At 48.5% G+C, this 15,094-nt stretch overlaps 2 protein-coding genes across 4 annotated transcripts in view; one reads left to right on the top strand and one right to left on the bottom strand.

Moving 5' to 3' along the window:
• The window catches only part of TUBGCP2 (tubulin gamma complex component 2), a 25,715-nt gene extending 15,163 nt beyond the window's left edge, over positions 1 to 10,552 (bottom strand). For 2 of the 3 annotated variants that reach the window (XM_084755635.1, XM_084755637.1), the window contains exons 1-5: positions 10,415 to 10,552; positions 6,784 to 6,969; positions 5,383 to 5,511; positions 4,289 to 4,465; positions 3,038 to 3,197 (exon numbers count right to left, since the gene is read on the bottom strand). In XM_084755635.1, the coding sequence (XP_084611761.1) occupies positions 3,038 to 3,197; positions 4,289 to 4,465; positions 5,383 to 5,511; positions 6,784 to 6,933 (616 nt within the window). In that variant the 5' untranslated portion in view covers positions 6,934 to 6,969; positions 10,415 to 10,552. The other variant, XM_084755636.1, reaches the window with a different exon arrangement.
• Positions 10,522 to 15,094, top strand: ZNF511 (zinc finger protein 511; the record flags this gene model as incomplete). The annotated part of the gene is made up of 6 exons (XM_084755719.1): positions 10,522 to 10,674; positions 10,904 to 10,977; positions 11,269 to 11,470; positions 11,569 to 11,693; positions 13,888 to 14,007; positions 14,738 to 15,094. The coding sequence occupies 6 exons, from the start codon at positions 10,522 to 10,524 to the stop codon at positions 14,814 to 14,816; spliced, it is 753 nt and encodes a 250-aa protein (XP_084611845.1). The 3' UTR covers positions 14,817 to 15,094.

Here is a 15,094-nt window from a genome sequence, read left to right as displayed (position 1 = left end):
AGAGTGTCTTTAAAAAGGCATCACTGGCCAGGCATGGTGGCATACAACTTCAATCCCAGCACTCAGTAGGAAGAGGCAGGTAGATCTCTGAGAGTTTGGGGGCAGCCTGCTCTACACAGTGAGTTTCAAGACAGCCAAGGCTATATTCTGAAACCCTATCTAAAACAAACAAGCCAGGCGTGGTGGCGCACGCCTTTAATCCCAGTACTCAGGAGGCAGAGGCAGGCGGATCACTGTGAGTTTGAGGCCAGCCTGGTCTACAAAGCAAGTCCAGGACAGCCAAGGCTACACAGAGAGGACCTGTCTTGAAAAACTAAATAAAATAAAATAAAATAAAATAAATAAAAGCTGGGTGCAGTGGCTGCATGCCTGCAATCCCAGCACTTGGGGAGGCAGTAGCAGGTGGATCTCTGTGAGTTCGAGGCCAGCCTGGTCTACAAAGCAAATCGAGGACAGCCAAAGTTATGCAGAGAATCCTGTCTTGAAAAACTAAAACCAAACCAAACCAAACCAACAAACAAACCCCAAAACAAACGAAAAGAACACCACATATCAAATGTAAAAAAAAAAAAAAAAAGCCTACTTCTGTATCAACAGGACAAGTCCACCTACTGAGGTAGCCCTGTCCCAGTCATCCTATGTCAGCATGGCTTTCCCTCCTGTCTCCACAAGCCTGACACGTGCTGGTGCCATTCAGGAAACAACCTGCACCTGACAGAACGGGAAAGTGCCACAAAATACACTTTGCATTATAAAACCTCTTTGTTGGCCTTGCATAGCTTCTACCAGAGACTATGTAGCTGCCACATGCAAGGCTCTCTGTGCAGTGCCTTCCAGCCCCAAGGTGGGACGTCCAGCTTAAATCCACGCCTTTGAACTCCAAGTGCCATTCCTCACTTTACTCCACTGGCTTTCTCTTTCTAATCTTCGCGGTTCATGACAGTTTGACTGTGTGTTTCTTGAATGGCAGGCTCTTCTAAGAGCAGCTCTGACCCTCTGTAGGTTATTTCTCATCATACCACTCTTGGTTCACCTGCAGCGTCAAGTCCTCCATGGTGAGGGTGGGTAGGAGGTGCAGAGGGGGAGGGGCCCTCCCACACCTCAGTACTGTATCATTACTGAAATGCTGTGAATCACACTGCTTACTCAAATGACTACCGGTAGCCACTCACTGCCAAGCACGAGTCTGGCAGACACTCTCCTGCTGCTTCTAATCAATACATGTGCATAGCAGATGCCAGCCCTGCCTTTCTAGCAACATGCCCATATAGGGAAAAAAGTACCAAACAAAACTGAACCATCATACACTGTATTAGGTATGACAAGGAAGGACAAAGAACAATGGGCAGTATCTTCAATTGAGCTCTGAAGGGGCTGGAGAAGACAATGTGCAAATACCCTGAGGTAGCAAACCTGGCTCATCAGAGTAGAAAATGGAGCTCAAGGGCCAGAAGGGGCCAGCCTGGCCACACTGTCAGCGTTTCTTTCTTTCTTTCTTCTTCTTTTCCTTCTCCTTCGTTTGTTTTTTGATTTTTTCGAGACAGAGTTTCTCTGTGTAGCCTTGGCTGTCCTGGACTTGCTTTGTAGACCAGGCTAGCCTCGAACTCACAGCGATCCACCTGCCTCTGCCTCCCGAGTGCTGGGATTAAAGGTGTGCACCACCATGCCTGGCCTGTCAGAGTTTCTTAAGGAAGGACGTGGGGGTTGTAGGGATGGACTAGACAGGCTTGTCTAAGACTCAGGCACTGTACTGAAAGTGGGCTCTAGTCATGCCTATAGTGAGTACGGAAACTACTGGAAGAGGGGGAAGATGAGGTTGTCAGATCCATGCCCCTGCATTAAGCCATGGCCACTGGAATTAGAGAAATAAAACAGAAAACTGGTTGCTTGGCCACATTCATTGCATTTCCATGTTCAACAGCTGGAGGTGTGAGTAAGCCACTGGGGAAGTGGCAGGTATAGCAGCAGAGTAGCCTTAAGACACAAAGTTTACCTGGACACTTGGAAGGGGCGATGGAAGAGGTAGATCTGGGAGTAAACCCCAAGGAGCAGGGGCAATGGGAGAAGAGAGGGGAGCTTACGGCAAAGAGTGGTTGGAAGGGACAGAGTTGGGGCAACTGGGGGAACGATGACTCATGATGCTAAGTGATGCTGAAGATGGTGAAACCCAGCAGGCACGAGCACTGAAGGACACACTATGCAGAGCAGCAGCTCCACCCACAGATTGCAGAAAGGTTAGGTCTAAGGTTGAGGCTCTCCCAAGGATGATGACTCTGCTGACCACAGGGGTCTGTGTGTAGACAGGGAGAGCAGACAGGGAAGGCGAAGATAACCTCTACCAGGAGATGGGATAGGTGACAACCAGGCAAATATCAATGCTGCAAACAAGAAGTCCATGACATAAAGCCAGCTGTCTCTACCTTCCCACGTACTTGCAGCAAAATCATGTCTACTTGGGGACAGGAGACAATAATTGGCCTAACAGCCCTATAAGGAATTTCTAAAGGTGACAGCAGACCTGTACACCAACACCACACAGAACTCATGAGGTATGGCAAGGCACATCACTCCACATTTCTCTTGAACTGGGGCTGCCATCAAAGGAGCAGGAAACCACATGCATGCTATGCCAATGCACAGCATTTCCTATTGCAATCTGGAAGGGCTCTATGGGGTTGCATGCAGCCCATGGTACACCACCACACAGCTCAGAGTCCTGAGAACCTGCTCTGAACCAGCAGTGCTGTTACACAGACATAACTTTTACGGTCTTTGTGAGCACAGTTCTAGTACTTGGGGTAGTTTGTGGTAATCACAAACCACTTTTCAGGTAAATGTGTCCTCCTGGTCCCTGTGTCTGCACATCTGTGCACAGCCTGGGAGGCCAGCTTCTGCGCTAAGGCTCTGGCAGGAGGAATGCAACAACCACCACTTCAAGTCCTCTGGGCTTCCGTGTGTCACTCGTGGTTTCCCGCCTGCTGAGGCACATGCAAGCAAACAGGAATTCCGAGGTCTCAGAAAGAAATTCACCACATACCTATAGGCAAAGTTGTGTCTGAGCTCAAGCCCGAACCAATCAGGAAATCTCCAGCCAGTGTTGGCCTCTCATATACCCATGCAGGGAAGACCGGGAGGGGCTGGCCTGAATTTTTTTTATTCTGTTTGTCTCGAAGCATCTTTCTTGTAAGTTCCAGAGACTAGTAAGGACATTAAAAAACAAAAACAAAAACAAAAACAGAAATAAAAATATACTATAGTGCAGACAAAACTAAGCTATCTATGGAAATTAACACTTCTTTGATAGAGAAGTCCATAGCACATAGGACATTCAATCTTATTTTAAAAGGAGACATATTTCTATCTGCCCATCACAACATCTGGGCCTAGGAACAAGAGATCCAGACTCTCTCAAGGTCTCTGTCCAGCAAGGAACCCACAGGTGTCAGGCACTAGCTACGGGAGCCACAGGAGAGTGTTTGCATTTTACCTCAGAGCTGTTTCAGATCAGGACACAGAGCAGGAAAAGCCTGAATTGATTTTCTTAGCAGTGACTATGTCTAACAGCACTTGCTGAGTTAAGACAGGGGCTAGCAACTGACAGACATCCTTGCCCTGTGGAGAAGGCCAACCACAGTGGCAAGATGCTAGGCCATGCACAGAGCACTGGCCTTCCTGGGAGACTGCCAAAGCTGGGCGACTTTGGAAGCACCTGTAGGTCACACAGAGAGAGTGGTATGAGGGCAGTGTGACATGGAGTCTAAGGGGCGCAAAGGCAGGCATGTGCTGGCTGTAAGATGACACTCAAAACTCACAAAAAGACCCGGGTGAGGTGGACTAGATCCAAGCAGCAGCAAATACAGTGGAAGAAAATAATAAACTGCTAATTTAAAAAGCAGTATCTTGTTGGAAACTGTCACAAGCTCCATCAGGAAATCATGACTTGTGCTGCTCAGATGCACTGCTGGTGGTGCTGCTGGATAGCACCTCACTGCACCGTTTGTTCTTATGGGCAGAATTATGACTATAGAACACCTCGCTTCAGATTTCTTTTTGGGGAGGGGAGGAGGTTTCCAGACAGGGTTTCTCTGTGTAGCCTTGGCTATCCTAGTCTCACTTTGTAGACCAGGCTGGCCTTGAACTCACAGCTTCTGCCTCCTGAGTGCTGGGATTAAAGGTGTGTGCTACGACGCCTGACTCAGATTAATTTTGACTAAGAGCAGACACATCTCCTTACTTAGCACCCAGGGTTGCTGCACACAGTGTCTATGGACCATGATAGATCTGGTACCTGCTGCAGTGTGGAGCCTGTGCCCATACTGCCAAGCTGCTTCCTCAGCTCCTCAAGCTCCTGTGTGGACAGCTTCGAGGCTGCGACAGGGATGCTGAAGCTGGTGGTACTGCTGCCTGCAGCGTTAGCTGCAAGCTCAGCTTTTTCTTTTGCATTCTGTTGCAAATACTGCAGTGTCTGAAAACATACAAAACTATGCATTTACCCTAGGCCACAGCAGCTCACTGTGTTCTACCACCTGTCACGCCACCAGAACAGCAGGGGAAGGAAAGCCTATAGCCTTCTCTGATAGTCAACCCGATTTCACCCCCAGTGGACAAATGTTCCTCTCTATTTTACCTACAGCACCCAGGCTGCAGTACCACTCCCCTTTTCTGCTCTAGTGCCTGGCGTACACCTCTGCACTGATGGAGAGGAGGGATCAATACTCTACTCACTGGCTCCACATTACATAGCATCAGAGAAAAGCAAATGCGCTCACCTCATGCTACTACATCCATGTTCCCTGCCTATGCTCACTCTGAGTCACAGCTTATTACAATTCACTGCTATGATTTGGATAAGAAGTGTCTACTAAAAGGTTCATGTGTTAAAGGCTCAGTCCCCGTCTGGTAATGCTATTGAGGGACTGGATGATGAAGACTCTAACCTTATCAATGGAAGAACTCATTGATAACACAAACTGAGCTCCTCATGCTGTTAGTCCATCCCTTCTGCTTTCCAGTTGTCATGATGTCAACAGCTCTGTCACCTCTCTACCAGGCTACTCCCTGATGTCAACAGCTCTGTCACCTCTCTACCAGGCTACTTCCTAATGTTCTGTCTAAACATGGGCCAAAAAGCAATGGGGACTGAAACTACAAACCCATACAACTATTTCCCTTTAAGTTTTCTGGTATTGCTAACATTTCAGCAAACACATACCTTCCAGGTGTTGCCCTCACAAGAAATCAGGGCAGGATATACAGAAGTAAGTGCCCGTGGGGTGGTACCTGCACCCAGGCTCCTTGAGGAAGACAAGCCAGCACCCTGTGGAGGGTGTTTTCAATGTCTCCAAAGCAGGCGTGGTGATGCAGGTGAGGCAGGAGGCTTACCTCTTTGTCTTCCGTGAGCTTTGATAACAGGTACACCAGCGGATCAAGGTTCCTTGTGTTTTTAGATTTCAGTTCATCGTATTTCTTTAAGAAGTCCTCAGGAGTACGAGAAAATTCTGCAATTTTGACCTCAAATCACAAGCATAAATGGTAACAATCAAATAATTATTTAAAAAAAAAATCTTCAAGAAAATCACACACACACACACGCACATGCACATACGCTCCAGGGTTGAATCAGGTGAGCTAAATAATCACATCTCTGAAATTAGCAAGAAATTAATGTCAATGGCCCACCAAACCGGCCACTGACTTCTCAAATTCATGCCTCACAGGTCGAGGAACACTCACAACTCTCCTATGAGTTCATGCATTCTTCTATACCTTGAAGTCACTGCCCTCGAACTTCTGCCTGTACCAGTTCAAGGATGTTTCATTCAGCAATTGTTAATGATTTGACAAAGTAAATGAGTGCTTTCTGAACCTCATTCACTCAGTTTAAATATGTGAAGCTTCACAATGTTTTATTTTAACTTTAAAAGATATATTTTATGTGTCTTGAGTGTTTTTCTTACATGTATGTCTATGCAACATGTGCATGCAGTGCCTATGGAGACCAGAAAGGGACGTAAGATCCCCTGGAACTGGAGTTACAGATGGTTATAAGCCCTCACATAGGGAGCTGGAAACGGAATCAAGTCTTCTGCAAGAGCTACCAAGTATTCTTAAGCACTGAGCCATCTTTCTAACATGTTATGTTTTTAGGTCTAAAATCACATATTTTTAGAAGTAGCTTTCAAATTCAAAGACATCTTTTATTAAAGGTGTATAATTTTGAATTATGGAGCCTTTACTAAAGAAATGATACTTGAGCCAGGTATGGTGTGGCACTCATCTTTAATCCCAGCACTCAGGAGATAGATCTCTGAGTTCAAGCCTGGCCTGCTCTAAATATCTACATAGTGAGTTTCAGACCAGTCAAGGCTACGCAGTGAGAAAAAGAAAAACACTGAAAGAATTTCAGTGTGATTAATACCAGCAGCTTCCCTTTTCCCACCTAGTAATTTTTACATATATTCGGTCTCCTCCTGAGGGAACAGAGGAGGACTGTGAGAGCGGAGCTCAAGGGGTTAGTTCTCTGTCTCTCTCTCTGGACAGCCACTGATTCATCCATATAGTGGGGAAAATAACAGGAGCGAGTGCTAGGAACCAGAAGACTAGCAGAGCATGGAGAATGCCAGGGTCAAAAGAAGGCACCCACCAGGTACTGCTGGCCCAGCACCGGCCTTGCTGTGGCTATCAGGGACAGGCCCCAGTGCCCACAGCCCTAGGATAAGTGCCCACACCCATGGCCCTACACCTATAGGCCCCTATGCTCCTGCATCAGGAACAGGTGTTCACCTTGGCACTGTGGGCGGAGACTGTGGTTGTAACATATGGTGTCCGGTTCTTCTGCAGCAGGTCAATGTAGACCTCAGCCCCGTCCCCGCCGTGGATCCGTAGCAGGCTGAGCAGCTCATTGACATCATGGTGAATCCGAAATTCACTCATGATTCAGCTCAGAGACACCAGCATAGCAATGCTCTCCTGAAGACAGAAAGAAAGCTTTTTATAAAATTAAAACCTAAAGTGGCTTTCTGACTGATTCAAGCCTTTGACATAAAAACCATTGCCAAGGTTATGTTAGCCGCCGGCCTCTCCCCATCCCTGGCAGGCAGACTGGTCACAACACTGCCGAGCTCTTGCCAGCCGCCATCACGGCGTTTACCTGTGCCAAGCCCTTGGCGACACAGCTTCTAGTTGTTTCCAGCCCACGCCACCACATAAGGAGCCAGCGGCACCAGGCAAATCACTGAAACGGGCCCCACAGGCCTGGTTCCCACTTCCTGGGCCAGCCCATCATGGGCCTGCAGAGGGCAGATCTGCTATGCTGTCCCAGCTTTTCTGGCCCTGGTTGAGTAGACGCAATGATGCTGCCCTTTGAGGGAGCTTGCACAGGCCGAGGCTGCTGTCTCTGCCCCAACATATGAAAGCCTCCCACTGGTGAGGCATACCCAGATCTTAAGCCCTAAACTGCTGGGTGGTGTCTCCGTCCAGACACCTGTCCTTTTTTGTACTCTTCAGTGTTTCCTTTTCTGGTCCAGGCCTGGCTACATACAAAGATATTTTAGGTAGGGTAAGATTTCCGCATATTCCACCTTTACTGATGCTCTGTACCAGGACCAGCTGTACCAGGGTCTAGACACTGGCCACAAATAACAGAAATCAAAACAGCTTCTAACCCTGGAAGCCCACAGCTTGAGAGGGAATCAGATCACATAATAGATGGTTGTGAGCCACCATGTGGTTGCTGGGAGTTGAACTCAGGACCTCTGGAAGAACAGACAGTGCTCTTAACCTCTGAGCTATCTCTCCAGCTCTATATTAAAATTTTTAATAACTTATTTATATATTTATTTTGGTTTTTCAAGATGGCCTTGGCTGTCCTGGGCTAGCTTTATAGACCAGGCTAGCCTCGAACTCACAGAGATCTTCCTGCCTCTACCTCCCTGAGTGCTGGGAATTCAGGTGTGAGCCATCACACTGGCTTATTTATTTTTAGATTTTTATGCACATTGATGTTCTGCCTGCATGTAAGTCTATGAGGGTGTCAGATCCCCAGAACTAGAATTACAGACAGTTGTGAGGTGCCATGTGGATGCTGGGAATTGAACCTGGGTTCTCTGAAAGAATAGCTAGTGCTCTTAACCACTGAGCCATCTCTCCAGTCCCTATATTAGAATTCTTAATTTGGGATCCACAAACATCAGTGAGGTTATGCCTGGAGATGAGACTTTACTAGTCATCTCTGTAACTTTCTGAGCATTCTTATACATTCCCAAAAGCTTTATAACTCAGAAGTTAAGAACTGCTGTGCTAACATCTGCAACTGAGATAAGCCTTGAGTTAAATAGTGCCAAGAGTAGGAGACTCAGCACACACTCCCATGGTATGCTAATGTACAAAGTAGTCCCATCTTGTAACATAATGGAAAAGAAGTTTCTTAGTGTGCCCACCTCCACCAACGGTCAAAACAGGTGCTTTCAAGAGTTAAAACCAAATGGAAAGCCTGAGCTGACGTCAACCCCCCAGCACAAAGACTTTCAAGTCAAGAGGCTTTTGGTGCAGCCGCAGTAAGGAGCACAAAACACTGGAGTGTGAGCTATGGAGTCCACACAGTAGGATCATGATTCTGTCACCTGTGAGCTGTGCACACCAGGCAGTGTTAGCTAGGCTCCTATATGCTTCTCATAGAAGACAGAGGAGCAGAGCTACCCACGTTGTCATGGAGATTGAATAAAACAAACGCTACCTCCGCAGGCTTGCTCTGTTTTCTGGAAACTGGTTATGCTTACTAAGTAAGGTGGACATTGTTGTTTTAGAAACTAAGACACCAACAGTATCTTAAGTGGCAGTTACCGTGGGGCTGGATTCATGGCTCAGCAGGTAAGAGTGTCTGGCTGTTCTTGCAGAGGGCCTGGATTCACTTCCCAGCTCCCACATGATAGCTTGGAACCACCTGTAAGTCCAACCCCAGGGGGCCTGACACCCTTTCCTTGCCTCCAGGGGCACTGCATGAACATAGCATACAGACAAAACACCCATACATACAAAAAATAATAAATAAAATGTTCAAGAAATATTTTTTGAAGATATATTGTTAGGTCCCAAAAGAGGCAATTTAAGCTACCCAGTAAGCAAAATGCTAAACCCCTAACTTCCCCCATATATGGTCCTTCAAATTCATCAGTAACCACAAGACTTTCAAAGGCCCGGCAACATGCCAGATGGCAAAGAAGGTGTCAACTACCAACACCAAACCCTGCCCACCAGACAGAGAGCAGAGCTGCTCCCACGGAAAGACCATCCACACAGACACTGTTTAAAAAATCGTATCCAAGAAAACATGTAAATCTTAGATATCATTACTTCCCATGTGTTAACCCAAGGAGCCTGCCATGCCTCATGATTTGTAGAGAACTGCAGAAAAAGAGGCCAGCCTCATCCACAGAGCAAGTTCCAGGACAGCCAGGGCCACAGAGTAAAACCCCGTCTCAAAAAACAAAACAAACAAAAAACAAAACAAGCAAACATACAAAACCCCCCAAACAAAACAAGAAACCTAACCAAGACATGGTCTGCCAAAAACATTTTATAACTTAAAATGTCAAGAAGCAAATGTTTTTGCAGAGACAAGAGTGAAAGAGATGACATCACCCCTACCCCCTAGCTAGGTACATGGTCATAAACCTTCATTTCCAGGGCATAACGACAAAAAGGTTTTCTTTCTTTCCTCCTCTGTCCTCCCCTCAACCCCTTTCTATGGTTAAGGGGAAGGTTTTATTGCAAATAAGAGAGAATATATCCAGAGACATATGGAAGAGTCCAGAACAGAGAGAAAGAGAAGCAGACTGGACAAGGCCAGGGCTTCAGCAAGACAAGGAAGAATAGCCTCAAAGGTTTTCATTTGTATCTGTTAAAACAATAGTAACCTTTCTTCCTTGACAGTGTATTCATACAGGGAAGCCTTGCTCTGTTGTGACCTATTTTGGGAGAAGAGGATAGTTAACGCCCCCAACATGCCAGCTGCACATCTCAATCGCCTTTTAAAATTTACGTTAAGATTTCCCCCCCATATCTGTCTCTATTGCTGCGGGCCCTGATCCCTTCACTCCACACTTGCAGCAGGTGCAGAAGAGCGGCAGGCCAGCTCCGCCATCACAGCGGGGCTGTCAGGAGAGAAAGGTCGTACTAACCACGCACTTCCCAAGGCCACTGCCTCCAGGCTGGAAGCTGGAGGGGACAGAAACAGCCAGAGGCTGTGTCGCACCGGGGAGCTGCGGGACAAGCCCCGGCTGGCAGAGGCCCAAGAGAATCAAGACTCTTCACCGCCGCAGGCCAGCCTGGTTCCCGTAGCCGATCCCGTGCCAGGCTCCAGCTTCGCCCTTCCCCGACCGGTTCCCGCCACAACCTAGAAGCCGCCGGGACTCACCCCTGCGCGTCCAGTTCCGCCCCGCAGGGCCGCCACAGGAAGTTCACAGACGTCACGTCCGTCCCCGCCCTGCCGACGGTGGCCGAAGGGCTGCGGTGGCCGTCGTGATGTTGCTTTCCCCTGCACTATATTCCCGCCTGGCCGGGGAGCCCGGGGCAGCCGAACCGCTGCCCGTGGAACGGAGCCCTGCGGCTGGGGCGGCGCCCTTCCGATTCGCGCCTCGCCCGGTGCGCTTCCCGCGGGATCACGAATTCTTCGAGGTGCGTGAAAACCCGGCAGGAAGGTCTCCTGAGCCACCCCCGGGGGCGGGGCCTGGGGGCGGGGCTAGGACTGTTGCTGTGGGCGGGGCTTGTCTGTGTTGGGGGGCGGGATCTGTGACAGGACCTAGGGGCTGGGCACGTCTCTGCTGATTGGGGTGAGACTCAAAGCTGTAGGGCGGGGTTTCGAAGCCCGGGTCCACCCAGGGCTCTTGGCGCGTGTCTTCTGTAGGATGGGGACGTGCAGCGGCACCTGTACTTGCAAGACATGCTCACACAAGTGTCCGAGACGCCGGAGAAATCCATGTGAGCAGCTTGGATTTGAGGCCTTTTCTCTGCTAGCGCTACCCTGGCTCCTCTCCTTGGACCCCCTTCCCAGACGGCACCCTGAGTAGCATCCACCTTGCCTTCGCTCGTGCGTGGCTTGGCAGGTCTTCCCTCCCTTAGTCTATTGGTAAGGTTTGGGGTGGCACAGGAAGCGCTGGATTTATTTCAAGCTCACCAACAGGAATCTGGATAGGAAGTCCCATTGGAATTCCATGGGTAGTGGGGTGGGGGGACGGGACATCCTTCCAAGAGTCTCGCCTCCTTTCCCAGGGTGCCTGAGTTCACCTGTCAGGTGGCTGGTTGTTGCCAAGTGTTCGCCGCCCTAGAGGACTACCAGCACCATTACCACATGTTGCATGGAAACACCTGCTCCCTCTGCAGCCGTGCCTTCCCCTCTGGGCATCTGCTGGATGCCCACATCCTGGAATGGCATGACTCTCTGTTTCAGATCCTGGCCCAGAGGCAAAACATGGTGGGTGTTGGCTACACTGGACACATCTGGAGTGGTGACTGGGATTAATTAGACCTTAGCGCAGAATGAGAACGGAGGTGACATTTTATCTTCTCTAGTACCAGTGCTTGGTGGAAGGCTGCCCAGAGAAGTTCAAGACCAGTCAAGACCGGAAGGATCACATGGTGAGGCTGCACCTGTACCCTGCGGATTTCCGATTTGATAAGCCCAAGACAAGCAGAGGGTATGTGAGGGACCCAGTCTTAAGCCTGGGAACACTGTAGTCAAGTTTGTTTGTTTGTTTGTTTGTTTGTTTGTTTTTAGAGACAGGGTTTCTCCAGTCCATGGCTGTTCTGGACTGGCTTTTGTAGACAGCCAAGACTGGCCTCCAACTGCCTCTGCCTCCCCAAGTGCTGGGATTACAAGCATGTGCCGCTGCCCCCGGCTCTGACTTAGTTTTTATACACGGATAGCTGAAACCCTGAGGACAGTGAGGTAGTATGCTTGGGTTATATGTTGGTAGAGTCAGGAGGGCAACTTCCTGGCTGGGGGTGGGGGGTGGGGGGTGGGGGGGTGCTAGTAGATGCTTATGCTGACCTCTGCCCTGCAAACCTATCTGAAGCTCCCAGCAGGGGAACTGGGGACTGTCCCACTGTGTGGGCTCTTCACACTTCTCCCATGGGACCCACTGGTTTTTTTCCCTTTGTTTTGTTTTTTTTCTCTGCTTTTACAAATTTGTCAATAATGCTGTCTGTTAACATGATTGTTTAGACTTCCCTGGGGAAAATAACTCCTGGAATAACTCTTAGAGTAATTCTCCTTTGTTTCCTTAAAAAAAAAAATACTTCTTTTAGTGAACTCTCATAACCACTAGACCTTGCGTTGATTGGGGTCAGGGAGACTGCTCATTCTGTGAAGTGCATAAGCTTGAGGTTTGATCCCTGACACCTACCCCAAAAGAGCCAAGTATGGTGGTGTGCACGTATAATGCTGGCACTGGGGTGGGTGTGGAGACAGAGGTCTCTGGGGTTAGGCCAGTCAGCCTAATCTATGAGCTGCAGGTTCCAGTGAGAGGTCCTGTCTCAAAAAAAAAAAAGGTAGATGACTCCTGGAGACTAACACCTGAGGTTGGCCTCTGTCTAACACATACATGCATACACTGCACACATGGGTATACACACATAAGCACGCACACAAAAAAAGAAATAAAATAGAAATTGTGGCCGGGAGTGATGGCGCAAGCCTTTAATCCCAGCACTTGAGAGACAGAGGCAGGCAGATTGCTGGGAGTTCGAGGCCAGCCTGGTCGGCGAATCTAGGACAGCCAAGGCTACACAGAGAAACCCTGCCTTGAAAAAAGACAAAAACAAACAAAAAAAAGCATGGATTGGGCTCTGTTTTCTTCACAACACACTTTGCTGTGTAAAATTAGAGAGCTCTGCATTGCCGAATGCTTCAGGAGAGTCTTCTCCATTTCTACAGTGCTGGTAGCTCACTGGTAGCAGTGGCAAGAATCCATGTTACCTCGTTAATTTTGGGAAATCTCACCCTCATGGAAAGACATTCGGGGGCTGGGAATACAACTGAGCTGTAGAGTTTGGTTCACAATATCCACCTCAGATGGCTCACAACTGCTTGTATCTTGAGCTCCAAGGGATCCAATGCCCTTTTCTGGCCTCTAAGCATCACACTTCTGTGGCACTGAGAAGCACACACGCATACACAGAAATACAAAAATAAAAATCTTAAAGAAAAATACGGGTGGGGGCTGAGTGTGGTGGCACATGCCTCTAATCTCAGTACTTGGAAAGCAGAGGCAGGCAAATCTCAGAGTTTGAGGCCAGCCTGGTCTACATACCAAGTTCCTCACCCGCTGTCTTTTGTAGGGCAGGTAGGGGAGGTGTCTCACTATACTGTGTAACCCTTGTAGACCAGGCTATCCTCTCACACTCACAGAGATCACCTGTCTCTCCCTCCCTAGTCCTGGGGATAAAGGATGCGCAACTGCACTTGGCCCCAGCTGTCTTTAAAATGGGGAGGGATGGCCGGGCGTGGTGGTACACGTCTTTAATCCCAGCACTCGGGAGGCAGAGGCAGGTAGATCTCTGAAGTTGAGGCCAGCCTGGTCTACAAAGAGAGTTCCAGGACAGCCAAGGCTCCACAGAGAAACCCTGTCTCAAAAAACCAAAAAAAAAAAAGGGGGGGGGGATGAAGAATCATTATATTAAATTTATAAATTATCAGGCTTAGCTATATAAATGCATGACCATGCCATAAAGCATTTTTCTCTTTCCAATAGCCCGAAATTTTCATCATAACATTAAATAGTGCCAAAATAGTTTTTGTTTTTTAATTGCAAAGGAAAAAAAAATAGTATCTTCCTTGAAAGTTTCTAGGGAACCAGGTAGAAGTGTTGCTCGGTGCTTTGTCCTCTATAGCCCAGCTGTGCCAGCTGCAGCAGACCCATCAGCCAGAGCCCGGATAGATGACAGTGATGCCATGGAAATCTGCTCTGAACCTGCTGCCCCTCCTCCCTGCAGACGGACCTACAGTCACAGGTCAGTGTGTACATCATCTTGTATGTGCTGTGACCCTAGGCTTAAAAGTGGGTGACACTGGGCAAGAAGATGTGCTTTATTGCAGGTGACACCCTGAATGTTCTAATGTCTCTCTTTTCCTATTCCTTGGACCCCAGAGCCCAGCATGCACGCATGCGCACACCAGTTGCTGTCATCTCTGCTGGGTGGAAAGGATCTCCTCCCGCACTAGCCTAGCAGATTATCTTTCTCAGATTGAGCTAACATTAACTTCAGATACTATTTTGGAAAACATTTTGAATAGTGGGGGTAGCAGGGTAGCCCAAAAATCCAAACTGGCAAGAAGATGGACACATATGTCCCTCAGTTGCCTTCCAGCAGCCATCTTCCCGCAGTTCTTCGGGCCTTAGCCTGTGAGTACCCTGCCTGACCGGTGGTTGGGTTTCAGCAATATAGAAACAGGAAACCAATGCCACAGGAACCTCAGCAGGAGCTGGCCTTGCAGGCCAAGGTCTTCTGCACAAATACATGCTGGTAGCAGGAAGATATCCCGCAGGAAGCAGGTCTGAGACCAGGAGCTGATCCTAAGGCCCAAGAGGGTTCACTCCATTTCCTGAGTGTTGCAGAGAGCAAAAGGGGAACATTCCAGAATACAAATGTGAAGGAAGTACAGACAAGCCACTGTTATAAGTTGGGCTGTGTGTTGTCAAAAATAATGCCATTGTTTGATATGACCACTTTTCTGTTCCAGAATACCTTCTACTGTCTGTTTTGGCCAGGGTGCAGCCAGAGGGTTTAAAAGCACCAAGAAAAAAAACAAACACCACTGATGGATCCTGGCTAGGAAAGCCAGACAGACTTTTGGGGAGTAGTGTGCCAGGGCCTTTCTCTTGCTTCTGGATAGCTGCCCTGAGCTGGACCCTTGCTACCTCCTTCTGTCCGTCTGGTCACGTGGAGCAGCCGGTGGTTAGAAGCTCAGAATCTGAAGATTCCACAAGTAAGCAGGATACACTGAAGGCATGAGATGGAGAGACTGCCTACCTGCTCCTCAGTGGCCACTCGAAGAATGTCACTATTCAATGTATGAAATAAAAAACTTCACAGATGG

The sequence above is a fragment of the Acomys minous genome (genome assembly GCF_964271855.1).
Source record: "Acomys minous genome assembly, chromosome: 2".
Taxonomy (NCBI): Eukaryota; Metazoa; Chordata; class Mammalia; order Rodentia; family Muridae; genus Acomys; species Acomys minous.
The sequence above is the reverse complement of the archived record's forward strand: the minus strand, read 5'-3'. Positions and strand labels throughout refer to the sequence as shown.